This window comes from Cyprinus carpio, chromosome B16 (genome assembly GCF_018340385.1).
Source record: "Cyprinus carpio isolate SPL01 chromosome B16, ASM1834038v1, whole genome shotgun sequence".
Lineage (NCBI taxonomy): Eukaryota > Metazoa > Chordata > Actinopteri > Cypriniformes > Cyprinidae > Cyprinus > Cyprinus carpio.
Window position 1 is genome coordinate 14,158,125 of NC_056612.1, and position 25,792 is coordinate 14,183,916.

General features: G+C 36.2%; 4 protein-coding genes across 7 annotated transcripts; 3 read left to right on the plus strand and 1 right to left on the minus strand.

Annotated features, from left to right (window-relative positions):
* LOC109109264 (tripartite motif-containing protein 46-like) lies at window positions 1–12,830 on the minus strand. 3 transcript variants are annotated; one of them, XM_042740917.1, is made up of 12 exons: window positions 12,443–12,830; window positions 10,181–10,448; window positions 9,151–9,301; window positions 7,560–7,758; window positions 6,507–6,653; window positions 6,150–6,245; window positions 4,974–5,227; window positions 4,654–4,775; window positions 4,208–4,555; window positions 2,808–3,037; window positions 1,752–1,819; window positions 1–1,653 (listed from the first exon to the last, which is right to left on the minus strand). In XM_042740917.1, exons 1-12 carry the CDS (start codon window positions 12,500–12,502, stop codon window positions 1,263–1,265), a joined length of 2,334 nt encoding a protein of 777 aa, XP_042596851.1. In that variant the 5' UTR covers window positions 12,503–12,830; the 3' UTR covers window positions 1–1,262. The 3 variants fall into 3 exon arrangements, with proteins under 3 accessions (XP_042596851.1, XP_042596853.1, XP_042596852.1); XM_042740919.1 differs by lacking the exons at window positions 1–1,653; window positions 1,752–1,819 and having other exon boundaries at window positions 2,894–3,271; XM_042740918.1 differs by lacking the exons at window positions 1–1,653; window positions 1,752–1,819 and having other exon boundaries at window positions 2,894–3,826.
* Window positions 12,831–13,199: 369 nt separating this feature from the next.
* krtcap2 (keratinocyte associated protein 2) lies at window positions 13,200–15,888 on the plus strand. The gene is made up of 5 exons (XM_019119846.2): window positions 13,200–13,338; window positions 14,286–14,440; window positions 14,553–14,616; window positions 15,335–15,401; window positions 15,554–15,888. Exons 1-5 carry the CDS (start codon window positions 13,335–13,337, stop codon window positions 15,669–15,671), a joined length of 408 nt encoding a protein of 135 aa, XP_018975391.1. The 5' UTR covers window positions 13,200–13,334; the 3' UTR covers window positions 15,672–15,888.
* Window positions 15,889–18,404: 2,516 nt separating this feature from the next.
* On the plus strand, window positions 18,405–19,899 carry LOC109105907 (protein S100-A1-like). 2 transcript variants are annotated; one of them, XM_019119195.2, is made up of 3 exons: window positions 18,405–18,560; window positions 19,125–19,277; window positions 19,508–19,899. In XM_019119195.2, the coding sequence occupies exons 2-3, from the start codon at window positions 19,134–19,136 to the stop codon at window positions 19,679–19,681; spliced, it is 318 nt and encodes a 105-aa protein (XP_018974740.1). In that variant the 5' UTR covers window positions 18,405–18,560; window positions 19,125–19,133; the 3' UTR covers window positions 19,682–19,899. The 2 variants fall into 2 exon arrangements, with proteins under 2 accessions (XP_018974740.1, XP_042596854.1); XM_042740920.1 differs by having other exon boundaries at window positions 18,462–18,560; window positions 19,129–19,277.
* Window positions 19,900–23,252: 3,353 nt separating this feature from the next.
* LOC109105906 (protein S100-A5-like) lies at window positions 23,253–24,651 on the plus strand. The gene is made up of 3 exons (XM_019119193.2): window positions 23,253–23,411; window positions 23,659–23,801; window positions 24,158–24,651. Exons 2-3 carry the CDS (start codon window positions 23,661–23,663, stop codon window positions 24,335–24,337), a joined length of 321 nt encoding a protein of 106 aa, XP_018974738.1. The 5' UTR covers window positions 23,253–23,411; window positions 23,659–23,660; the 3' UTR covers window positions 24,338–24,651.
* The last annotated feature ends 1,141 nt before the right edge of the window (window positions 24,652–25,792 follow it).

Consider the following 25,792-nt stretch of genomic DNA (forward strand, 5'->3'; position numbering starts at 1 on the left):
AAAGGTTGATGCTTTATTTCACTTCTGCCATTAGTGACTTTTACAAACATTTTGCCAATTTTCAAAGGACCAGCATGTTTAAGAAATGCTACATAATATCCTCAACATCAATATAAATTCACACAACCAGACCTGAATCTGCAACAATGCATCCAAATAGCAGAAAACATGGCCAAAACCAGAGCTTTCAGCAACTGTCTTTATTGCAATAACATATCGCACACTCACTCACTCACACACTCACAATAAATAAAACTGACATTCAGTATACAATTCAAAAATTTCCTTTTGACAACACACTCTAATGACTGACAGTTGCACGGTCATAAGCAGCATCCATTCCTGAAATTAAACTTTGCCCGCTAAATTGTTGTCACCATACCAATTTTGCGAAAAGAAAAAGACATGACCATAGCAGTCATGATTATGAAAACAAAGTATGAGGTGTGTCAGAGACTGTTTTGTTTTGGAGATTATTATTTAGGACATTCAAACGGGAGAGTCGGTTGTGTAACTAGAGCAGGCACCTGTAGAGATCTCACAAAAGCAGGTTCTTTTCATTACATGGTTGTTCTTTTAGTTTCGCTTGCTGAAGGCATCCATCAGCCCTGTTTTGGCCCAAACAAACCAAACAGACAAGTTCTCTATGCACAGGATGTGTACTGACACCAATACAACATGTCCAACCAAAGGTTTCGCATCTTGGTTGAGCCTCAAAGTGGCAAAACAATTCAAAGACATTGGGAACTACTTAGAAACATGAAACTGATAAACAAGACAGCCATAAACTGTCTCAAATGGATCACATTTCAAGGCATTGTTACATTCCTGTAAAGAGCACATACATTGTTAATGAACAAATAAAGATGTTTACTAACTATTAGCACACCCTTTTTAGGCAGTTCGCATGCTAACAATGCTGGAAAATGGAGTTTGTAAATAGCGAGGAATCATTTGCTTTGTGTTATGAGTGAACCTGAATCATACCTGATTTTTATTTTTTTTGATTTTGTGGTCATAAAATGAAAGATTCCTCGTTATTTAATATTGACCTACATGTTGTTAGCATGCTACATGTTGTTAGCATCCATAACCACTTTTTAATGTCTATCCTTTGAAATTAAATTAATCTTAATATAAAATATCATTAGTCATTGCATCATTAGCTACGAAATAAGCAGGTAAACAAAGTCAATAGAAAACGATAAAAGAAGATTTGCTTAAAGGTGCTGATTTGACTAGTTTCAAAGCGATCGGACGGTTTAGTGACCGGCGTCGGTGGCACGTGTTTGGATGGTCACTCTTCTTGGTGGGTTCTGTTCTGTACTGCGATTGGCTATTAGCTCTTGCAGCTGCAGAGCACCTCCACCAATGAAACAGAACGCTGGGCAAACAGGGGCGGAGCAATCAACAGACCCCTCCCACAACACTCGTAAAGAGTGTGCGTCGTAAAAAGTGAGCCGTCCCTTCTCGAAGTCCAGACACAGTCCAAGGCGAGGTGGTAAGGGGGCAGTGAGGGGGCCAGTAGAAGTGTTAGACACCCCACACTTAGGTAGTAAGATCTTGCCCATGCCCATTGTGAGGAAACAGAATGGAGGAGGACTGTCCTGGGCGTCCTCTGCGCCGCTGTCATGACCACTGTCTGGATCGTACCTACAGAGAGAAATATAAGGGAAAAAAATCAAATCAATAATATAGCCTAGGTAAGTCATCCTAAGTCAGCTCTTAAACTCTTAAAAGTTTCTCCTCACCGTGGACTTGCCATGTCTTGTGGAAGATGGAACCACTCCTGTAGTTTTGCTTCAATACCCACTCCCACCTACACACAGAGAAAACAACTCAATTTTAAAATTCAATTTTTAGATCTTTTTCAGTTTAAAATATATTTTATTATATTAAAATATATCAATATACAAAATTGCAATTCAAATTGTTTTATCTCGGCTCCATACATGCTTCCATACATCAGTGGAAAACATATTTATTCAGCTTTTAGATGATGTAAAAATCTCAATTTCAAAAATGTTGACACTTAAGACTGGTTTTATTTTTTAATTAAATTAATTTTGTTTTCATTTCATTTTTTTGCGGAATAAATAAATGCAAATGTGTAAATATGATACAACGAAAAAAAACAAATCTTCATTAAAAATTAAATCCTTGAAAATAAAACTTAATTCAGTAATTTGGCATACTTTTTCATATTACGTCACAGTAAAAAAAAAAAATCTAAAACATACTGTATATTATCAATTTTTGCAACAAATCAGCTGTACATTACCGCTCAAACGTTCAGGGTGGGGTTGGTAAAAAAAAAAAAAAAAAAATTCAAAGAAGTCTCTGGAATGCTTACCAAGGCTGCATTTATTTGATCAAAAATACTGTAAAAACAGTGTGAAATAAACATGTGAAATATCGCAAAAATGAATAATATACTATTTAAAATTAATAATAAATTAGTAAAATGAAAACAAACTTTTCAACTTAATATATTTCAAATGTAATTTATTTCTGTGATGGCAAAGCTGAATTTTCAGCATCATTACTCTACTCCTCAGCTCAGTGTCACATGATCCTTCAGAAATCATTCTAATATGCTGATTTGGTGATCAAGAAACATTTTCAATACTGTTGAAAACAGTTGTGCTGCTTAATATTTCTGTGTAAACTGTGATACATTTCTTTTAGGATTCTTTAGTGAACAGAAAGTTCAAATGAACAGCATTTATTTGAAACATCTTTTGTAACATTATAAATGGCTTGATTGTCACTTCTGATCAATTTAATGTACTAATTTCTTTGTTGACCTTAACCAGGTAGGATCCAGGCTCCACTGAGCATGCCCAGTAGTGTCGTCCCTGTGTGATGGAAACATCGGCCACAAGGAGGTCAGAGGTGAGGTGACATGAGGTGAGGGCCCGATCTGCAGCCTGCAACAGAGTCATTCCAGGAACACTCCGGGCGTATGTCTGCCCTTTTCCCAGCGCCACCCGCTCCGCATGTAGGCCCCAGCGGGAATCCAGGCAGAACGACAACACTGAGATTGAGGTATGCAGGAGAAATGGAGTGGAGGAGGGGGTTGGAAAGGCCAGGTCATAAGGAGCAGGAAGGAGTGAACACATAAATAGGAGACAGAAAGAGGGGGTTATGTAAGGATAAACGAAAAAGGGAAGAAATGGGATTGGAAATTTGGAGAAAAGAGGGAAAGAAAGAGGACAGCAGGAAGATTGTACATATTCAAGGACTTTAGGATTCAGAGGAGATCAAGCAGCTGATATATTCCAGTTAAACAGGAATACAAGTCAAAGAAACAGCAGAGATAACAGGAGCAAAGGAAGGTGGAGAATAAAAGGAAACATAAGGAGAAATAATACAGAGAGAAGAGCAAAAGCAGAGACATGTCAAAGAGTTGTGGATATGCATGGAGAAATATACTACTGATAAGCAACAGAAATAATTGTATGAGAGAAAATGAAAGAGAATGTAATATACATCTAATAGCACAAGAAGATCAGGTTCAGTTTGACAGAATTGTGGGATGGATGGATGGATGGATGGATGGATGGATGGATGGATGGATGGATGGATGGAAAATGGATGGATGGATGCATAGATGGATGGGTGGATGCACAAATGGATGGATGGATGATGGATGACAAATGAGTGAACAAATGATAGATGAGTTGATACAGATGGATGGATGAACAAACTAACGAATGAACAAACACACAAACAGAACAATTGAATCAGTGAATGAATGAATGCATGGATGGATAGATAGACAGAAGATAGATCAATGGATCAATGAAACGGATAGACAATGAACCTATATGGATGGATGAACAAGTGAGTGAACAAATAAACAAACAGACAGACAATTAATGCATGGTTGGATGTATAAATGGAGGATGAAAGGATGAATTGATATAAACAAATGAATCATTCAATAAATAAATGAATAATTAAATGCATGAAAGAAAAACATCAATGAATCAATAAATGGATGGATAGACAAGAAAACAGAAAAAAAGTGGATGACAGACAATGTCAATTGCAAGTCGAAGAAGTAGAATGAGTGAGAAAGATGCAAAATAAAAACAAAACATTCAATAATGCAATAAATTGGGGAGCTGGAGAAGAAGAAAAGTGTCTCTGATATTTTGAAGTGGTTCGGACTGAAGTGTGTTTGTATATTTGTGCATCTTACCTGGTGCAGGAGGTGTGTGTAGATACACCTCCTCACTGTACTCTCCAAACCCTGCTTTATTACAGCCTCGAACTCTCAGGACATACACACTGTCCATCTCTAGCTTGTCAATCACTGCACTGGTCCCGCCCACATCATCCAGACGCTGCCATGAACAGTGTGTGCCATTACTTTCTGAGCTTCCTTCAGACAAGACTCTGCCCCATAATGCTCCAGCTCCGCCCACTTTCCTCTGATACTCCACTGAGTAGTGCCAGGCAGGGGCGGAGTCCTGTGGGAGGCGCCAGCACAAATATAGCTGGTCATAGGCCAAGGTCTTTTGAGTGTCAATCACAGGAGCCAGTGGGGCTGCAGAAGGAACATAAGGGGTGGGATTAAATGCAAATTCAAATGCATGTACATTTAATTATTATATTTGACATAGAAAAGCAAGTTTTTATGAAAACCTTGTATAAAGTCCATGCTACTGAGTGCTTTGAGTTCTCTGGAGACGTCTATCTGAAAGTGTCGGAACGAGGGATCAGCAGATAGAGAGAAATGCTGTAGATTTTCTATTGCTTTTACCAGTCTGAGAAGAAAAAAAGAGATAAAAAAAGCTTTCTGTATACCAAGTGATTGTGTGTTACATTATATTCCCACATTTATGTTGTGCACTTTGAAAATGTTTCTGTGGAAACACACAATAGGCTATGGTGGGATTCGTATTTCATAAATGGCCAGATTTGCACAATCACAGCAACCCACACCCACAAGCATACACTCTAACCTGCTGTGCGTGACTCTGGCGGCCTGCACGAAGCACGACTGGTCAGTTTCCTTAAGCAGCTCTTGAGTGTATGTGAGCAGTCCTGCGTTTTCCAAAAGACTCTGTTTTTCGGAGAGCTGTGCGTTCAGAGTTCCTGCCCGCTGCGCACGAGCCCCCTCCAGAAACATGGCCAAGGCCCCCTGACGCTCTGCCAGCACACCGCGCAATTCACTCACACACTGATTCAGCTGCTCCTTAGCCACTGTGCTGTTCACCTGAACACAGAGGTACAGCAGAGCAGAATAGTAAAGCTTGACTGAGAATTTCTTTAAATATTTTTTACTACATATGGGAGGAGACTTCTCATCATGTATTTTCTAAATGTCATAAATATTTTAATAATTTAAAATGTAATTTTTTTTTTATAATTTTAATTTATCTAATTTATTTTTTAAAATTACAATAATACATACTAAATAAAAATATATATATATTATTATCAGTAATTAAATTAAATTTAATTTAATTTAATTTAATTTAATTTAATTTAATTTAATTTAATTTAATTTAATTTAATTTAATTTAATTGTCTACTACACTACTACATTTGGTCATAGGAAAAAAACAAAATAGTAAAAAAAAAACACCCATCATTCCAGTTAAGTCATATAGAAAGTGACCTTTAATCCACACTGATATCCTTTTTATCTGTCTCAGTTTGTTCTGTTTCCTCATGTCATTCCAGAAAAACTGGATGATGATGAGATCAGATCTCTGTGTGCAGCACTGGCTGTTGTCAGACAAATCTCACTGGATTATTACAATTAATGACAAAATAAATGTTTGGAAATGTAAACTGATATTTCATATTGACACACTACAGCAAAAGATAGAAATAACTGACTTGAAAATATGTTAAAACCATTCTGTCCACCACAGTATCCATATGTGTGTGTGTGTGTGTGTGTGTGTGTGTGTGTGTGTGTGTGTGTGTGTGTGTGTGTGTGTGTGTGTGTGTATATATATATATATATATATATATTTCAACATCATATTTCACGAGTTCCATTATTCTTTTATTTTGATTGCTAAAAGTTTATAACTTTTAAAATCACTCCACACTACTCTCATACCCTGAAATGAAGAGGTGTCTCACAAACACTATAAAAGTATAATTAAAACACCAGAACTGTGTACCTCAGTCTGAGCGATGCCGCTCTCTACTTGGGTGATCTGTGCCTGTACAGACTCCTGATTGGCCAAGATGTAGTTCATCTCCTTGGTGATCTTCTCCTGTGATTTCACAACATGGAGAATGATGAGTTACGTTAAGCACCGACAACACCATAGAGCTTCTGCTAGAGCTGCTTAGTCATTGAGAGGAAATCCTTTGCTCTCTGCCCTTGATCATTCAGAGCTGTGTAGGGCTAGAGCTTTGAAAGATTAGCCCAAATAACCATTTTATACAGGAAAGAAGGGCATGTTGGGCATATTTATAATGTTTATAGTCTAAAGACTATAGAGTACATAAGGATTAATGTCTGGAATGGATACCTTTAGAGTTTGGTAAGCCAGCGCAATAGGCATGATTTTGTGTCCGCTGTGGGCTCGACGGAGTTTACAAAGTGGGCATAACAAACACTGACATGACCTGCAGTAAAACTGCAACCTCTCCTGCTCGTGCTCCACACACACTAATACCTGCATGTGAGTGAGAGAGAGAGAAAGGAAAAGAAGGAAGAGATATGGGCAAGGAATAAGACAGAGAGAGTGAAGAATTGAGTCTGATAGGAACTTTTGAGACAGTTTATCAAAAATCATCTGTGTTGATTACTGCGGAAAAGGGTATTATTTGAATATTATTTGCTTGGGATTAAGTTTAAAATAGATAAAAGAATCCATTGTCATATGGCCAAAAATAAAAATAAAAATAATGCAAAATACAGTTTTGCATTTATACATAACACATTAAAAATGTTGGTCAGTAAGATTTTGTTGTTGTTGTTGTTGTTGTTGTTGTTTTGAAAGAAGGCTTTCATGCTCACTAAGGCTGCACTTATGTTTTAAATATACAGTAATATTGTGAAATATTATTACAGCTTAAATTAACTGTTTTTTTATTCCAATATATTTTAAAATAACATTTATTCCTTTGATGGCAAAGCTGAATTTTCAGCAGCTGTTACTGCAGTCTTCAGTATCACATGATCCTTCAGAAATCATACTAATATGCTGATCTAGTGCTCAAGAGATCTGTTGCTGAAAACAACTATGCTGAATAATATGTTAAACAGTGACACAAATGTAGCATTTTTGCAGGAATCTTTGATAAATAGAAAGTTCAAAAGAACAGCATTTATTTGAAATACGAATCTTTTGTAACATTATAAATGACTGTTCTCTCACTTTTCATCAATTTAATGCATCACTGCTGATTTCTTTTCAAATATTCCTTTGAATGGTAATGTATATTGCTGGTCAACTTCTTTGGAAGTGGAACCTAAATGTCAACACAGGAATTTATGGTTTGACTCAAAGACTCTCTCTCTTTATGTTTATGGTACATTAGTGTTGATCCTCTCTCAGAAAGATCCTGTGTGCTTTTACCTTGGGTCTGAAGCTGTGTGTGGGCAGGATGTGTTCGTGTTGGGCTCGCGGTGTGCCCCAGGGGTGGTACAGCTTGAAGCACTCATTACAGAAGTTGGACCTGCAGTCAGCGCAGCCTTTGGTGGCCTCCAGAGCCTGAGGTGGTTTACAGAACTGACACATGACTGCCATGCTGCCAAGACTCACTGAGTGTCTGTACCTGCACACGTGAACAAAGAAAGACATCAGTCATCTACTGCGCATTCAAAATGAATAACATCAGGCTAATCTGAAAAGTAAAAACGTATGGCTTGGGTTACATGTATGCATGCCTTTTTCATTTTATTATATATTTGTATGTGCACATACATTATAGCATGTGTGTGTGGGTGGTGTATTGTATATATAGATGCATCTCAGCTGTCCAAAGCATTCAGATACCCAGTTTTCTCACAAATGTTCAACCCTCAAGTGTTCACCCTTGATGTGAGTGGAGAGATTGATATATTACCTACCTTTAGATTAGATTTATTTACTTTATTTATTATAGATGTTAAAAGGAACATCATGTCCTTATTAAAATATTTGAACAATCTGACATACTGTACATATTTTAAATGTCTTTTTAATGTTTTGTTTTGTTTTGTTTTGTTTTGCAGAAACATGCGGAAGAAAAAATAGATTTTATTGCTATGATTTAAGAATATATTCACAGAATTTATTAATCTGTGTCCATGTTGTACTCATTTGTTTCCTCATTTTAATGAAATCGTGGCCACGCTATACAAATTCATTCTTTTAATATATTTCAAATTCAATGTACCTCAATAGTGGCCACGATTTAACAACAATAATAATAATTCTAATAATAATTGGTCACATCACATTGTCATCACAACGTTACAATGACAAATCTGATGTGTTGCAACTAAATGTGTCATATTTCAAAAGATGCTGATGCAATTTACATAAAATAATAACAAAATTTCAGTCTGTTTTTCACATAAAGCAAAATGCTTAGAATAAATTGCATAACTGGTTTTATTTTACTTTTATGAAGGTTTTTTTTTATTATTATTATTTTGGAGCTTGACAGACCTAGATCACTCTCATTATATTGTTAATATATTCTTCAAACATTTCTCCTTTTGTGTTCCATGGAGGAAGGAAAGATCTGCAGGTTTTGAATCACATTTTCATTTTTTAGTTAAATATTTTTTCTCTTTCTTTTTGAAAGCTATAACAGAACGTACACAGCATTATGGTGGTTTTGAAAGCTTAAGGCTAATCGCCTGTGAACATTTTTACACAAGTTCAGAATGGGAGCCATGCATGCTCTTAACTGAAAGGAAGAAACTACATATTTTTCTGTCTCTGTCTCCTCTTCTCGACTTCATTTTGCTATGCCAGTAGTGAATTCATTGGTCCACGTACTCTGTGAGCTATCAATCTCTTTGGTGATGTGCCTATGAATAGATGCAAATTCAGAACATCTCAAGTGTTCAAAACCAGTAGAACAACATTTCTGCATTGTACAGCACAGTTACTGGAATTCATTTTTAATGTAGCAGCAAGTGTGTTTGCGTGTGAGAACAGAGAGAAAGAGAGAGACCTCTCAACTATGCGCTCCAGCGTGAGGTTTCTCAGACAGTCTGCAAGCCCTCTCTCTCCCAGCTCCACATCTTTTCCGCAGGTGGGACAGGGGAACAGCATGATCACAGGTGGGGTGTCTTTACGCCTGCGTCCTGGATGTGTCCCACACACTGCACAAAAGAGAGAGAGAGATACAGTTCGAAAAAGCTGTTTCCAACAGTAAAGCTTCTTTAAGTCCCAATAAATCTAAGCCAGGATGAAGAAAGGAAAAGCTAATCAATGCAGAAAGAGAACAGAATTCAGAGGCCCGCTGTGTGCTGACATATTCAGAATCAGCCCATAACGACGGCTGCTATATTTAAACACACACGCACCTGCAAAGTGGTGCACAGATGCAATACATCTGAATGATACAGTAACATTATAAACATCTGCACAGAGCTAAAACTATGCTGTTATGTCAACATTTTAAATGCTATTTAAATGTTTTAAAAAATACATTAATTAAATCAAATCATTTTTATATACATATAATTATAACAAATAAATAATTAAATTGACATGCTATCATTTTTTATTAAATTTGTTAGAACTAATTTAGTAAATAAAAAAGCTATATATTACTAAAACTGTTTTATGAATAATATTTAATCGAAACTATGCTGTTGTCAACATTTAAATGTTTTAAAAATATGTAAAGTTTAATTAAATAACAAAATCATTTTAGAAAAATATTGTATTTATAAAAAAAAAAATAATAATAATGAATGAACTACATTTTAAAATATATTAAAATAGAATACATATTCACAATATTACAATGTTTACTTGTATTTTGGATCAAATAAATGCACCCTTGGTAAGCAAAACCTAAAAAATCTTACCGACCCAAACATTTTAATGGTATAGTGTACAGTTTAGTGTTCATTATAAAAATACTCAAGTGACCTATTGATTGACAAAATCAGAATCATGCGTCCCAAAATGCCTTTTAATAAAACGTCAGCACACTTGATTTTGATCTTGTGTCTGTTAATGAACACACAAACCTGTTCTGATCACCCGGTCTAGCCGGTCTGTTTTGGGTGGAGGCCGGCGTGTCTGTCGGGGAGAGCGTTTGTTGTGTGTGGGGCTTGAGGTGGGAGTGTTGGGCTCTGGGGGGGTTCCGAGTTCGGGTGGAGGGTATCCTCTCTGAACCAAGACTTCTGCCGCACACAGCACACACACGCTGTGCATACAAGGCAACACTATCGGCTGCTTGACCATCTCCTCACACACTGGACAGTGCAGCTCTCGCTCTATGCTCTTCATATTGGACTAGACAGACACAGTGTTAAATAAACAATTAGCAGAAGAAAACATGCAATCAAACATTATGTTGATATTTATAGACATAGAACAAAGCCATATCCTGACAAAAAATAGTTAGCTCTTGATGTTATTTGTGTACTGTAGATTTTAAAGAAACTATATTTGGAGTTTAATTTTTTTATTCCGTTTTTTAATGATTGAAATTGATTATGGATTGTGCTATGGACTGAGTTCTTGTAAGGTAAACAATATGGAAATAGGTTAGTCAAAACTCATAAAGGTCAGAACATTTGCATATCAAACATCAACACACACAAACAGCCATATTGTTTATTAAAACCGCAGTCGACACTTTCTTTTTTTCTTATTCTTTTTAACAAATTAGTCTTGTTTCGATAGCATTGGAGTCGCAATGGAAATCCTTTCATGCAACATTCAAATCACAAGTGACATACAACATGACTGATATTTGCAGCAGCTCCATTTTATTCTTGAATGAAAGATTTATGAGTTGTTTTTGATTGAGAAATCTGTTCAAAAGTACTCATCTTTGATCTTTCCAAGAGGAGTGCGCAAATGCAACTCAAACATTTCAAATGGCAGAAAGTGTCACTCCTCAAACTGGAAAAACTTGATATTGGCATCTAAAGATCAAGGCTACAGAAATCTTGACTATTTACATTCCAACCTGAGCTTCATATTTGGTATTAACTTAGAATCATTCTTAGGGAAGTAAATGTTTTCATTATTTTTCCAAACTGATCATACCCATAAAACAACCACAATATAATTCTACACCATGGAATCAAAATTAAAGAAATGATAACGGAGTTCAACAGTTCTTGAAGTAGATTCATTTTCTTTACAGAAGAACTGGTTTTGAATGATAACTTATAAACCTTTAAAGGCAGACCTACTGTGAGCTCCGAGTTTGTTAATTGATGGTTTGTGCTTTTGTTGAAGCTGTAGTTCCACGTGATTTCAACGTATTCTTTAAATAGTCATGTTTAACATTGGAATATCTGGTGAAGAACTGCATTATGATTGTTCTTTATTCAGTTAACGTCTGTTCTTCATTAGTACGTCTTTTAGAAACATTTGCTTTGTTTGTTTTTCCTATATCTTTGCTTCAAACCAAATGCAAAGAAAATGCTGACACACTCGTCCTAGCAGACAGGTGCTCAGCTAGTTTAGCTAGTTAGCAAGAAGATCCTGAAGCCTGCCTGCCATAAACCTCTAAACCAGCAAATCATTTTTTTTGGCCATTTTAAGCCATTTTGAGTTCGGCCTCTAGACATTATTTTGCCCACCGCTGACAGCATATACATTTAATTTGGTCAATAAGCCATTCAAATAATTAAAGTCGCCTATCCGTCTTTTTCCACGTGCCCCTCACGCAGTCGTTTCCCACAGAGGCTCTCGAGGCCTGCGCGCTCTTACATCCCGTCTCTATGGCAACACGCATCCTCTCGATCGACGCTGATAATGTCTTTTACCTTTTCTTGTATTTAAAAAGCCTTCTCTATTTTTCCTTCAAGCCATTAAATTGTATCAACATCTGGTATGCGTCAATACGATTCTGAGGTAGACTAATATACCGGTATTCAGTCTTGAATTAACGGTGAAATAAATACGCGTGCTATCCTGTTATATATTCGGCCTACACGAGTGAAAGCAAATGCATCCTAGGCTATAATACCAGAGCAAAATCAGCCGTGGCCTACACGCGTGTCAGTGAAAACAAAAGGATGAAAAACACAGCTGCTCGGTTTCTGCTTACAGGTGTTTTCCCCCACATTCCGAGGAAATTATATGCATGCTCTCAAGAAAGAATGAGGTGTTTATTTATTTTAACGCTATTTTACATTTGCCTACGAAAAACATTAAATGTCCCATTTCTTAAAAAGATGGCGTGCGTTCGTGTGTTAAATAACAGCCACATGCAAATCACAGATAACGTGCAAATATGTGGTTTTGAAGATGCAAATATAGCTACTTACGCTGATGCGCACGAGAGCGTCCATTATGGATGTAAAGGTTTGCAACTCCGCATCTGCCATTGCTGGAACTATGTCGGTGGTTAAATTAATATCAGATCAAATAACGCTATTAGCGAGCGCCCTTTTCTATTTATAGAATCATTAAAACAACTAACATAATAAAGATCAGGACACCGCGAAATAAACCGAAATGGTGGTACCTGCGACTGAAATTGACGGCTATAAGACGAACCTTTAAATTATAATGATATTATCTGTGTATTATATATATTTCTGAGAGGTCCAGTTCAACGCAGTCCATGTTGATTAAGGGGTTTTCCAACAGTGCTTGCTGTGGTCTGTTCTGACGGATCCATGTAGTGATGGATGTTGTGAGATGTTCGGGGGAGATCACTAAAGAGCATGCGCAGGGATGCTGAGCGCACGCACAAGCAAGGGTGGAACAATATAATATGCTATGACAATACAATATAATATAATATAATATAATATAATATAATATAATATAATATAATATAATATAATATAATATAATAGCGCTTATTTTTAAAACGTGTGTATTTTGCTGCTTTGATTTTATAGTTGTTAAATATGTACATGTACACACTGTTTGTTTGTACGCGTTTCAAGACAATTCTCTTTTAAAGGTTAAAAGAAAAAGAAAAATCCATTCCAGGGACAAATATTCCCCCTTATTAAAAATTCAGAAAAATTAAAAACAGTCTGCATTAAGTGTATGTGACTGAATGTACCACTTGCTCATCTGTCCACTAGATGGCGCTGTAGGGTTGTGGGGGGAGTTTGCTCTTGGCACAGTTTTTAGACGTTAGCTTCATCTTTGCTCTGCTGGCCCTGGGATTGAAAAGAGAGGAATTAAACCTGTCTGTCAAATATGGGTGAGTGTGGCTTTTATATGAATTATTCGGGATAAATCATGTTCTGTCTAGTGGTACTGTTCTGTCGGCTAGTTTGCAACATGAATATGAAATAGTACATATAGTTCACGCGCTGAAAGTTGTTAGCCATTTATTGCAAAATAGTTGCCTGCTGCAGACCGTCATTTCAATCACTTAGAAAACATTAGCAGTGTGTTGAAATGTGGTTGTTCCGACCCTTTGTGTTTAAGAATTAAAAAACACAACACATTGTACAATCTGAATGACGTTTAGCCCGCCGCTAACGTTATCCCATGCTAAAACATTTCATACGTTTTCAATCGTCATCGGCACCGTATTTGTAGAAAAGGCGAAAGAACAAGACTAATAACACATAATAGTGGACGCTTACTATTTATATAATAGCTAAAAGCAGTAAAAGCAAACAAAAAATGAAAATTGTAGCTAACGTTACAGTGTTTGTTTCCACACGGAACGTTTTGAAGAGCGTACACTGACGTGTCAAATTCTTGCAGATTCGCCTGCTTTGTAATCGATCCATAATACTATTTTCCTCTTGACGTTTGTTTGTCTTCGTTTTTGGATATTAATGTTTCTTTTCTGCAAAACAAAATATGATCAGAGGTTTTTTGTTTGTTTGTTTGTTTGTTATCGCTCTCTGCTCTCGTTCCCGATTAGAATTCTTCCGTAATGAACACTTCCGTCGCGGAACCAAAATGTCAACATTATCCATCAAAAACAATACGCTTTTTTTATCCAGAATTCTTTGTCTAGTAGAATTAATTAAAATACATTTAAGAGAAGTTTAAACTTGATCTCAGTGCAAATTCAACAATACTTTTTTTTATCTTTCTTTTAAATGAATAATATGAATGAAAAATAATAGTAAGGTGACTGGTAATAATATTCCTTGATTTTTAAACTGGTCTTTCTCTCTGTTTCTACAGCGGTGAACACAAGCACGTCCCTGGTGTTGTCCAGTCTGCTGTCAGTGCTGGTGTTTGCAGGAATGCAGATGTTCAGTCGGCAGCTGGCCTCTTCAGAATGGCTGACTATCCTGGGGGGCTTCCTGGGATCTGTGCTGTTTGTCTGCTCTCTTACTGTATCCTTCTGCTGCTTTGTCCTGCTTACAGCCCTAGTTTGTGTAACGTAACCTCAACATTATTTAAGTGTTGTGCATCTGTTTTCTGTTAGTTCTTAACCTGCAATTACAGGCTTTCGGTAACCTGGAGAACCTTGTCTTTGGCAAAGGCTTTCAAGCCAAAATCTTCCCAGAGAGTAAGTGCGAGAAAGAATAGGCACAAGACTGTTCATAAACCTTATGTTATACTGATATTGTCTGGTGTATGGTCTTCCTAGCCTGCAGAAAGTTCAGATGAATACAGTATACACTACCATTCAATAGTTTGGGCTCAAGATTTTATTTTTTTTTAAAAACTTAATACGTTTATTAAGCAAGGGTTCATTAAATTTATCAAAAGTGGCAGTAAAAACATTTATGATGTGGCAAAAGATTTCCATAAAAAAAAAAAACGGCTTCAAAAAATCCTGAAAAAATGCATCACAGTTTACACAAAAATATTAGCCAGCACAAATGGTTTCAACATTAATAATAAGAATTGTTTCTTGAGCACCACATCAGCATATTAATGATTTCTGAAGGATCATGTGACACTGGAGACTGGAGTAATGGCTGCTGAAAGTGAAAACAGGAATAAATAATTTATCTTAAAATATATTCAAACAACAAAACTGTTATTTTAACTGTAACAACTATAATATTTCACAATACTACTGTTTTTGTGATCAAATAAATACAATCCTGGAAAGCATAAGATACTTATAAAATCTCACCAACCCCAAACTTTTGAACAGTGGCATTTTAATAATGAACAAATTATACAAATTTGTTATACAAATGAATTCAGATTCTGACTGATTTTATTAAGAATTAATATCGGTACTTGTCTGAAAATGATTTGATCTCTCTCCTTAGTTGTCTCGTGCCTGTGCCTCTCTCTGTTCGCATCTGGTTTGGTGCATCGTGTGTGTGTGACAACATGGTAAGTTGGACAATATTACTTATGTTTACAGTAACTGATTACCACAGAAAAAACTTGAGTAATCCCACAGGAATCCCACTTCACCTTTATAAACTTCATGTCTGATTGGCCACTGTTTGTTTTGCTCTTTCTCTCTGTCCTCTCTCATATAGCCTGATCTTCTCTGTCCTTGCACTTTACTACATCAACAAAGTGTCAGCCGCTCTTTACCAGGCTGCACCTGCTCCAACTCCTGCCAAACCCACCAGCAAGGGCAAAAGGAAGAACTGAAGTGCTTAACTCATCCTGTTATTATCACAATCACCCATTCAGCTTCCAGATCGCAGTATGCTGAAGCGACAAAATCTGATGTTTGCCAACAGAAGACCTTTTTTTATCCATTCCATTCACACTGGAAGATAACTAAACACATTTGCTCATACCAGATTTTTGGTTCTGTTTACAATGTTTTGTTTAAGGGGTTTATTATTAAAAGTTAATGAAAGAATGCATGTGCATTTTGCTTATTTTCGCATTGTTAGACTCCAGATGACTAAAGGTGCAGTCACATTTATCATTACTCGGCAAAATGTCACGGACAATATCCAGTCAGAAATAGGAATCTGTTCAATCGGGAGACTCGTGTAAAAGCTTCCCATGTAGACATGGAGCTAAATTTTGTGACCGCACCTTAACCTGCAAAGTGTTTTCTTTGTTCTGGGTTCTCCACTTTAAACTGTGTTGGCTAACTGCCTGATAGCACTGATTGCACACCCATATCTCGGAGATGTCTATTTGACGTCTGCATTTACATCTGCAAGACGTATTTTTGTGAGTGTTTTCTCATCTGTCAAATAGACGTCTATTAGATGTCTTTAAGATTTGTATGATTTAGAATGTATGCAAAACTGACATCTGAAAGACGTCTGTCAGACGTTTGTAGACAACAGATGCTTTCCAGATCAAGAGACTTTTAGCAGACATCATGCAGACATAAGTGGGCTATCTGGGGACCTCACAATACATCCTGGGACTCTCAGCTGACTCAGTCCTGGTACTGACCCTGCAAAAAAAAAAAAAAAAAAAAAAAATCCCAATCATTGTCAACTTTCTATTTAATCTACTCAGTCCTTAAAAGGACAAACTGCATGGAATTAAAAAATATGGCCCTCTACCAGTTGAAGCTCACCCAAATATTTGTTCAATGTGTTTCAGTTAAAACCAGATAGTTGTGAAACTATCAGAAATAGTTCTGCAGGCTGTATGAACACAAGCACTGCATTTTCAGAAGGACAAAAGTCATGGAAGTCTATTTTACATCAGCGATTCTGTGGGTTTTCAAAAGGTCTTAGAAAGTCCTAATTGGTCTTTAAACAAATGAAGGCTTAAAAAGGTCTTAAATCAGGGCAGAACTTATTTAATTAAAAAAATCAGTCATGCCATTAAATGTTGAATGCACTTTTCCAGTACAAATATCTAAACATCCTTAAATCAAGGTACAGTTACTTAAGATGCAAACTGAACATATGAATTCTTATTTTCAAAAAAAGAAATGATCAAAATCAATTGAGTTTATGCTTAAAACATAAATATATGTCTATGGATTATGAAAACTTAAGTCTGAGCCCATGCATTGGCAGATATTTGTTCTTGTATTAAACATTTCTCATAACACAACACTTTATATCCTGCCATTTTGCTTCTCAAGTAAATTTATCTTGATTGAAGAATCTTTAGACATTTGCACTGGAAAAGAAGATGAAAATACTGATGATTATTTCCATATACTAGTGGTTGCCTATACAAGACATTTACAGACCATTGACATATTGTGCTCTGTTCAATTTATTCAATACATTCTCTTTTCTCAGTCTTAAAAAGTCTTAATTGTACTTTAACTAAAACAGCAGAAACACTGAATATATGTATGTTCTGAATGGATCGATGCTGTAGTTGCAAAAGCTTTATGTGTGTGTGCTTCTTTCATTTATGAATAGGTGTATATGTGTGTTAGCATCTGTGAACCAAACTACTAGTTAGCCCCAATTTGAAAAAGGTCATGCTGTAGCTTAAAAAGAATGCTGAGAGGATTGTGGTTGTGAAAACCCTTTAGAGCTATACTTGCATGGAATTTACCGTGTTACTATGACAACACAATCACGCTGCTCAAAACACCATGTGTCATCCACCCATGACCGTTCGCTCTCTTCCTCTTTTCCTTCCCATGTACTAATAGAGATTCCATTTAGTTTCCAAAGGGATAAACTAAAGTTGTCTGAGTAACTTCATCTTTATTTTGTCTGGGGAATACTGATTTATTAGTTCTGTGGTGCAATGAATGCATGAATTCTAGCTGAACATTCTGTACTCTCTCCTGGTATGTGCACAGTAATGCTGTTGGTGACTTTAAGTATGAAAGAGTGCATTTTCTTATATAGACTAACTGGTTAAAGGCACATCCTGTGTGCTGGGTAGAGACATCCCCTCATACATATTTTTCAGACCGGAACAAGCCTTATCACAAATAAAAGACAGCAACCCTACCCATATAAATAATGTTCTGGCAAGTATCCATTTTAGACATCTTTCCAAAATTGAGAGCAAGACAAGTTGTGTTGTAAGGGCGAGAAACATTGTGAAAGCTTTGAGTCACCCACTTGGGAAATGGTGGAAAGGATTGAGAGCTGTTCCTGTGTGTGAAAACATATTCTGAACATTTCTTCAACATAAAAGTACGAGTGCACTGACATGAATGCTGCTTTTAGCTGGTTTGCTATTGTCCAGCTGGTTTCAAGTCCACCAAAATCATCCCCTAAATCCAGGAGACCAGAGCAACAAACCATCTTAGGCAAGTTTAAGGTGTGTTTATGTTCCAGCGAGTTTAAGTGTGGAATTTCTCATTCATAAATCTCTAAAAGGAGGATTAGTATATTAATTTACATACACTCAAGTACACTAATTCACGGTTGGATTATAGATCTCAGTAAGCGTTTTCTGTGGCTTTAAACCCTAGACAGTTAACATAACAGTCCTCACCCTCACCCAGAGAATGACCCAACCTCACACTCATCATTCGGGCGGAGCCCCGTTATAAATTCCTGCTCTCCTTCTTGACCAGCTCTTGCACGGGACATTCAGTTCATTCTTTCATCTTCAGGTGACGCTCTGCATTTTATCAATGTAAGTACGCAATCTTTTACTATTCAGAAGCGACTTGACATTTAAATAAGAGAATAGTACAACTTAGTTATCTACTGAGAGAACCTTTTGAGAAAAAGTTCTACCATAATATTGTGAGTGATGGCTACTTGTTAAGTGTTAGTGGGACCAAAATCTGAAATACGAAAATACTTAAAGATAAGCCTCCGAATGTGACGTATTTGCAGATGCACAGATTCTATGGACGTCAGCATCATTTACGTAACAGAATATAAACTTTACAGGTTGATTAACAGATCATTTTATACAACTGCTATTTAAAAAATGTTTAAAAAAGAAAACTTAAATAATTGAAAGATTTGCATCAGCATATACTGTTATTAAATGGCTTATTTTTTACTGCACCTACTTGGCATGACGGTTGGTGGGTATTGCTAACACTTTGGCTTATTTCCAAATGGAAAAATCCACTTCTGTTTCAGTCTGCCCAGTAGGAGGAGAACAATGGGCTGTTTGCACAATATTCAGTTTGATTAAGGGATGAAACACTCACATAAACTAATACATTTTATTTTCTCACTGTAGACAGTCACAATGCCGTCTGATCTGGAGAGAGCGATGGAGACGCTGATCATAGTGTTTCATCGTTATGCGAGCAAAGCCAGTGGAAATCCATCAACATTAAATCGCAAAGAGCTCAAAATGCTGATGGAGACAGAGTTGTCCAGCTTTCTGAAGGTAGGCTACAACATTCCATCTGTTATTGCTATAGGCTACACCCAGGGCGGGGCAACTCTAAACATTGGCTTGGGCCCTCTGATGATCAGGGCCCGCTATGGTGTAGCAACATTTTTGGCCCTGCTCATCTTTCGGATCTTTCTAAAACTTTACCCTTTTTCCATTTTCTATGGAAAACTGCTTCCATTTGTTCTATTTTAAACATGCACTTCTTGTCTCTTCTACTGCAGTCTCAGAAGGACCCTGCTGCTGTAGACAGGATTATGAGGGATTTGGACAGTAATGGTGATGGAGAGGTGAATTTTGAAGAGTTTGTGTCTCTTGTGGTGGGCCTGTCCATTGCCTGCGAACAGCTCTACCAGTTTAAGCAGAGGCAGCAGGCAGGGGGTGTCAAAAAGCAATAAAAGATGATTGTTCTGTCATTTTGTTAATAGAGATTAAAAGCCACAAGTTGTAACTACAGTCACACTGTATGTATTTAAAGGATGATGTTTTTTTAGTTTTGTTAAGTGCTCTTCAATTTTATGTTCAATTTTGTGTAGGTATTAGCACTAGACACAAAATAAATCATCCACAGAGGTCCTGTAAGTTCCACCACAGAAATAAAAACTCTGTTTATATACAGGTTGTTTCTTGTCATCCTTTGCTTCCGTGCAGTTCAGAGCTGGATTCAGCAATTCTTTGCAAAGTTATAAAGATGTTGTGTCACAAGTTTTTTCAATGGGACTACACTTTGTTTGAATTGACATTTTTGTTATAATGATCATTCTAGAAAATGGGGGCCATTGTCCCTTATTTGCACAAACAACTTATAAGAAGTATGAGCATTAAATTATATTTACTTTTCGCAAGTGCAATGCCTTTAAAGTAAAATAATTGGTTAGCCTTGTTATTTCTGCAGGCATGATGTCCCAAAATACAGGATATTACAGGATTTATCTAGCTTGAGATGAGAATGAAATGTGCTAACCCTGTACATGTTTGTATGTTTAGTTCTGTGTACCTTTCTTTTTTTTCCCCCCTCTGTGTTCTGATGATAATCAAAAGATGTTACAATAACAGTTGCTTGACTGGTACAGCTTAGATAAAACGGCTCATTTCATTTAACATGGTGACTGAAGAGCTGCGGAACAACCTTGCCTTATCCCAAAAATGACTGAATCTCTAACAGACACTCACAACATCAACAAAGTTCAATTTGAATTTAAACTAATTACACTAATTCCTGCCTGAAGAGCAACCAGACTGAAGGAAACATATTTTTCTGGTAGACTCATTGGTACTACAGGGACTTTATAGATGTTCAAAGAGCAGTCAGGTAAAAACTCTTTGTCAATTATTAGCATTTTTTCTGTCTTGCTGATGAAAATGGGAGTAAAACATTTTATATGATTATGTACTATATATAATATATAAACAAATCATTTTTATTCTCCTGACATTGGTATTTTTATCTAATACAAATATGAAAAGTAAATGTTGTTTCTGAATGCTTTCTATTTAGAATAGAAAGGTAGGTTCAACTCTAAAAATCCACCATTTACACAAGTAAACCGAATTAACTGAGATTTTACTCAGATTTAAATCTAACATATCAATATTTTATGCATCCCATCTGTGGAACATAATATTCATGTTTTGTACCCTCACTGGACCTCATGCACAAGCTGATGTTTATTGTAATTTTATGCACAAGTTGGTGTTTACATATTATATATTTATATATATTTATATATATATATATATATATATATATATATATATATATATATATATATAAGACATTCATCTGAAATTTTCTTCTAAAATGAGTATTTTTATCAGGCTCCTATATTTATGTTCAGTTATTTCACTCTAATTGCATAGAAAATGCCCTATACATATATATATTTATATATATATATGACACTTAGAGGCTTTTGCATCTGAACTCTTCATATGTATAATAAAATTTACATTTTAAAATACTCTTTTGGGATCTAGAGTTTCAGATGATCCCGTTATAGTTAACCTGATGACACATTTGGTTGGTGAGTTTAACAGTTTAAACAGTCGAGTTGCACAGCAACCGTGAATGACTCTGGGGTGAGTTAACCACATGATGTCATGGCAACAGCACTAACACGTTTTTGTTTATTTTCCCCTTACTCAGTAAGGCACATAAATACACCTCGGTAGATAACTACATGAGTATGTTGATACAATACTTACAGTTATTATGTGTACATATACAGCCTTCTCACACGTTATGATGCGCAAACGAAATGAATGACACAAGACACTTTTATTTAATTGTAAAAGTGAAATTATATGTTTGAAGTGGTGGCCAGTAGAGGCCCTCCCTGAGCTACACGCTAAGAATAATAACTATATAAGCTATATATAAAAATAGTTTTTAATTTACATTTTATTTCAAATATGTTTCAAATTCTAGTCTAATATTTATTAACTTCCGTTAGCCTAACTTCTTATTCTTTAACTTTAACTGTTTAACATTAAATCATGCTGGGATGTTTGCTAAAATTTTTGAAAGTGGCACAGCCCTATAGAAAATTTTCCACTAGTCGGTATATGACATCCGACCATATAATTATAGTTAAGGAAGTTGATCACTAGATGTCGCAGTATACCACATGACATGAGCACATCAACTCCTCTCCCTCTTCTCCACTCCTCCTTTTCTATTTCTCAACTCTTAGACAAAGAACACTCACCCCCCCCCCCCCCCCCCCCCCCCCCCCCCCCCACACACACACCACACCACAAGAGCTCCACAAATGAGATCAAACATGTCTGTGGGTGTTTGTTAAATGCTTAGCAGTTTAGAGCACAATTACTTTTCACGTCTGTCTATGATGAATTCTTTTAAAAACTGACATGCTAACATCAACATTTGTTTTCCTTTATCAGTTTTGATGTTAAAGTGTCATGATGTCATATTAAGTGATTTTATTTTGTGCTTTTTATTTTCCTTTTCATATTATAATTTCGGGCATGATCGTTCATGATGGATCCTCTTGTCTATGGCACCTATACACCTATGTGTGTGTGTGTGTGTGTGTGTGTGTGCATATTTGTCTAGGGGTGTGTTTGTTTGTGCACTGCAGTAAAAACGCCGGGGGTGTATGTATGCTTACCAGTATAGAAGAACAAAAGAGGGTTAAATAACACACACTTAAAAGTACACACCCTTCACAGCTTACAGATCTGTCACAGAGGTTTGTGACATTGACATGTGCTTTGTTGTTTGTTTTTATGAAGATAAAACTATATATTCTATTATCATCCGTGAAAAGTATGTACGGTTAAGTGAATTCAAAAGGGTGTGGTCTGTTTATCCGGGTGTTTACTTTTCAGGATTCAAATATAGACTAATATCAACATATTATGACACTCATGGCTGATGAGTCAGTGTCTTAGCATTTCTCTCATAAAGCATTTGCAGTTCTGTGTACAGCTGCAGAAAAAATATTAATGTAGTTATTTTTTTTTAATGCGAGGCCATTTTGCAAATATCAGGCATTCTTTGATGTCTAAAGACTCGATTTAGAGAGGAGAAGCGTGTCTCTGTTTGGTCCAAATATGAAGCTTCACTTGAAGTTTGTAATTTAAACCTCCACGAAAACATCAGCAATGGCGTCATAGCTGCACAATGAGTCTTTTATCTTTATCCTAAATCCTGAATCTGAAACAATTTTTAAAGAAAGTTTAAAGCTTGCTCATTCACATTAGAAAAAAAAAGACACAGAAATATGCCGTTCAGGGCTGGTGACGCCCAGAAGAGAGAGCGAAAGAGTCACTAAAATATGACTCAGATTCCCCATGAAGTCTGGCTTGGGAAATCCCCTATATTTTGTTTGTTTACTTATTAGTTACTATAATCAACTAGCTGAGTTAAACACATCAGAATATGATCTTCAAAGCTAAAAAGTGTAACAAAAAATGTATTTTTTAACAGGATGTGAGTCTCGTAGAACTGGACTGGGTGTGCTAAGTATCCTTCATAGCACAAGCATGAATCATTCCAGCCATTGCGTGAGCTGTGGGGTAAAAATCTGTCCTTTAAAAGCAGCAGACGATTAACTCCAACAAAACATTAGCTTAACTTCTCTGGGAACACACACCAACCTCAAGGTAGGTGAAAGAAAATAGAGAGAGAGAAAACGAGAGTGCAAAAAGCCGGAAATACAGAGCTACAAAAATAAGACAGAGAAGAAATTTATAGAAATGCAATCCATAATTTTGTGGGTATTTTTGCAACAGATGTAATTGTGTTGTATTGCATTGGCTAAAGACTTTCTTGTTGATAAATGTGCATGAAGAGGTGTTGACTGGCATCATTGCATGAGATGATTTCTCTCTCTTGTTTTCTTTCTCATAGACATGTCTAAGCTGGAGAAAGCCATTATTGCCATAGTGGAGGTGTTTGAGGAATATGCAGGGACAGATGAGCAGAAAACCCAACTCAGTAATGCTGAACTTGGACAGCTAATCAAAGCCCAAATTACCAGTCCCGAATTTAAGGTGAGAATTAGACAGATGCATAGAAAAAGTTGGAGTTGTGTGAAAGAAAGCTATTGGTTGAAGTTAACACCTCCAACATGTTGCAACATATCTATTTCCTAATTAAACACTGTGCTGTTGTTGTGCAATGTTATCATGGCAACCTAGCATGAGAGGGGTTTACCCTAACGAGTCATAGCATGTATGCATGAGGCTCTTCATTTTAGCCATCTTTCACTTGCTAACATTCTGTTTAGTGTCTCGTACACAATGCCTCCGCAAGTTGTTTTTCAGTGTTTTTTTGGGGGGGCAATACAGCTATGAGTGGTATGCAAGTAATTACAGCATTGACATTCCTCCCTCTATGTCTGTCTCAGGATAAAGTGGATCCAGACAATATTAAGGAGGCCATGGATGAACTGGATAAGAACCACGATGGTGAAGTGAACTTCCGTGAATTCAGTCAGTGTATTGCTGGCCTAGCCAAGGCCTACTATACAAAGAAGCACGGCAAGGATAAGTGCAGAGGAAAGGGCAGGGGTTGTCAGGATAAATGAACACACATCCTTACACTCCTGATGCACTAGACACTTGCCTTCGACAAGGTCACAAAGTACCTCTCTATAATGTGTAATGATGTTGCAATTTTATATGCTGTAAGACAGGCGCAGTTAAAAAAAAAAAAAAAGGTTTAAATGGATGGATAGTCTTTTGTAATGCCATTTAGTAGCTAATGTAGTAATCATTTCTCAACAGACATAGTTGTGAAAAATGCTTGCCCTGCCTAACGAACAATCAAATTTACTTAGACACACATTTTGCAGTAGTGTAATCTATGTTTCTGAACACCAATAAAAACTTCTTGTCATCATTTTTGTACTTCTCACTTTATTTTTTCACTTCATTTATGTCATCTTTTACCAATGATGGCATTTATAATTTCATGTTATATCACTTTTTTTTTTAAATGTTAAAACAGTATATATATGTACATCAATAATTGCATGCAATGTTTTTAAAAACCTGTATAAATTATTGCATGCCAGGCTTTAATATTACATGGATTTTTGGAGGTCATGATATCACACCATGATACGCTTTTTTTATCACATAATTAATATATACAGTTCTTATAAAAGATCATTTGTAGACACTCTTTTTTTTCTAAGCTCACTTTTTGCACACTTGTTGAATGAAGCTCTAATGCAGTTGACCTACTTGCTCAATGCAAACCTGCATGCAAATATGTTCTTTTAAGAGAATCGCTTTGTAACATTATTTGACACTAAAGTCTCTGTGACACACTTCTGTTTTACGAATGTGCAGTAACCTTAAGAAAAGCTCACAATTTGCCATTAGGTACATGTATTACCTTAAAAGTCACTTCAAGTTTTGGCTAAAGACTGTAAATCATTCAGCTTATATTAAAGTCATATTACGTTTTAATAAAATATATTCCAAACCCCAAATGTAAGCATACAGACACTTAACTCTGTCCTACCATTTATGTTTTTCATAATAGCCTAGATCAAACAGAGGTGTGCTGACAGGACTGCAGGCAGTTCTGTTTGAATTATCTTATTTTATATTGACTTATTCAAATTTACAGTACTGCTGCAATGCAAAAGCAAATAACTTGCCCATTTTGATTAGGAGATCCAGCTTTAATGCCAAAGATTGTTGTCAGTGATAAGTCGGTTATATGTCACATTTACATACTCAAGATGAAATGTAGAGCTGTAATAAAGAAAAAAAAAATCTATATTCAAATTCCTAATTTACCAGTCAAAAAGAGTAATATATCAGACTGTTGCATAACAGCAGCTTTAGTATAGTATAGTTTTAATATATTTAAGGAGCAGGTTTGAACCTGTTTCAGCCAGCCAGTCCTAGTCTATTTCTCACATTACTGTGGTTCTTAAAGTGAATATGAATACGCCAAGACATCAAGCAACATGTAATGCAAAGGCTTGTTTTATTGATAAAAAAAAACATAAAAAAATCATGTTAAG

What these genes read in the sequence shown, in the direction of transcription:
- LOC109109264 (XM_042740917.1), bottom strand. Translation starts at nt 12,502, where the DNA reads ATGGCAGATGCGGAGTTGCAAACCTTTACATCCATAATGGACGCTCTC. An exon ending in GCCAGAGTCACGCACAGCAG is followed by an intron (nt 4,776 to 4,973) that starts GTTAGAGTGTAT and finishes TTTTCTTCTCAG; the next exon opens with ACTGGTAAAAGCAATAGAAA. An exon ending in TAGCATGGACTTTATACAAG is followed by an intron (nt 4,556 to 4,653) that starts GTTTTCATAAAA and finishes TTCCTTCTGCAG; the next exon opens with CCCCACTGGCTCCTGTGATT.
- LOC109105907 (XM_019119195.2), top strand. Translation starts at nt 19,134, where the DNA reads ATGCCGTCTGATCTGGAGAGAGCGATGGAGACGCTGATCATAGTGTTT. An exon ending in AGTTGTCCAGCTTTCTGAAG is followed by an intron (nt 19,278 to 19,507) that starts GTAGGCTACAAC and finishes CTTCTACTGCAG; the next exon opens with TCTCAGAAGGACCCTGCTGC.
- LOC109105906 (XM_019119193.2), top strand. Translation starts at nt 23,661, where the DNA reads ATGTCTAAGCTGGAGAAAGCCATTATTGCCATAGTGGAGGTGTTTGAG. An exon ending in TTACCAGTCCCGAATTTAAG is followed by an intron (nt 23,802 to 24,157) that starts GTGAGAATTAGA and finishes TGTCTGTCTCAG; the next exon opens with GATAAAGTGGATCCAGACAA.
- krtcap2 (XM_019119846.2), top strand. An exon ending in AGCCAAAATCTTCCCAGAGA is followed by an intron (nt 14,617 to 15,334) that starts GTAAGTGCGAGA and finishes CTCTCTCCTTAG; the next exon opens with TTGTCTCGTGCCTGTGCCTC. An exon ending in CGTGTGTGTGTGACAACATG is followed by an intron (nt 15,402 to 15,553) that starts GTAAGTTGGACA and finishes TCTCTCATATAG; the next exon opens with CCTGATCTTCTCTGTCCTTG.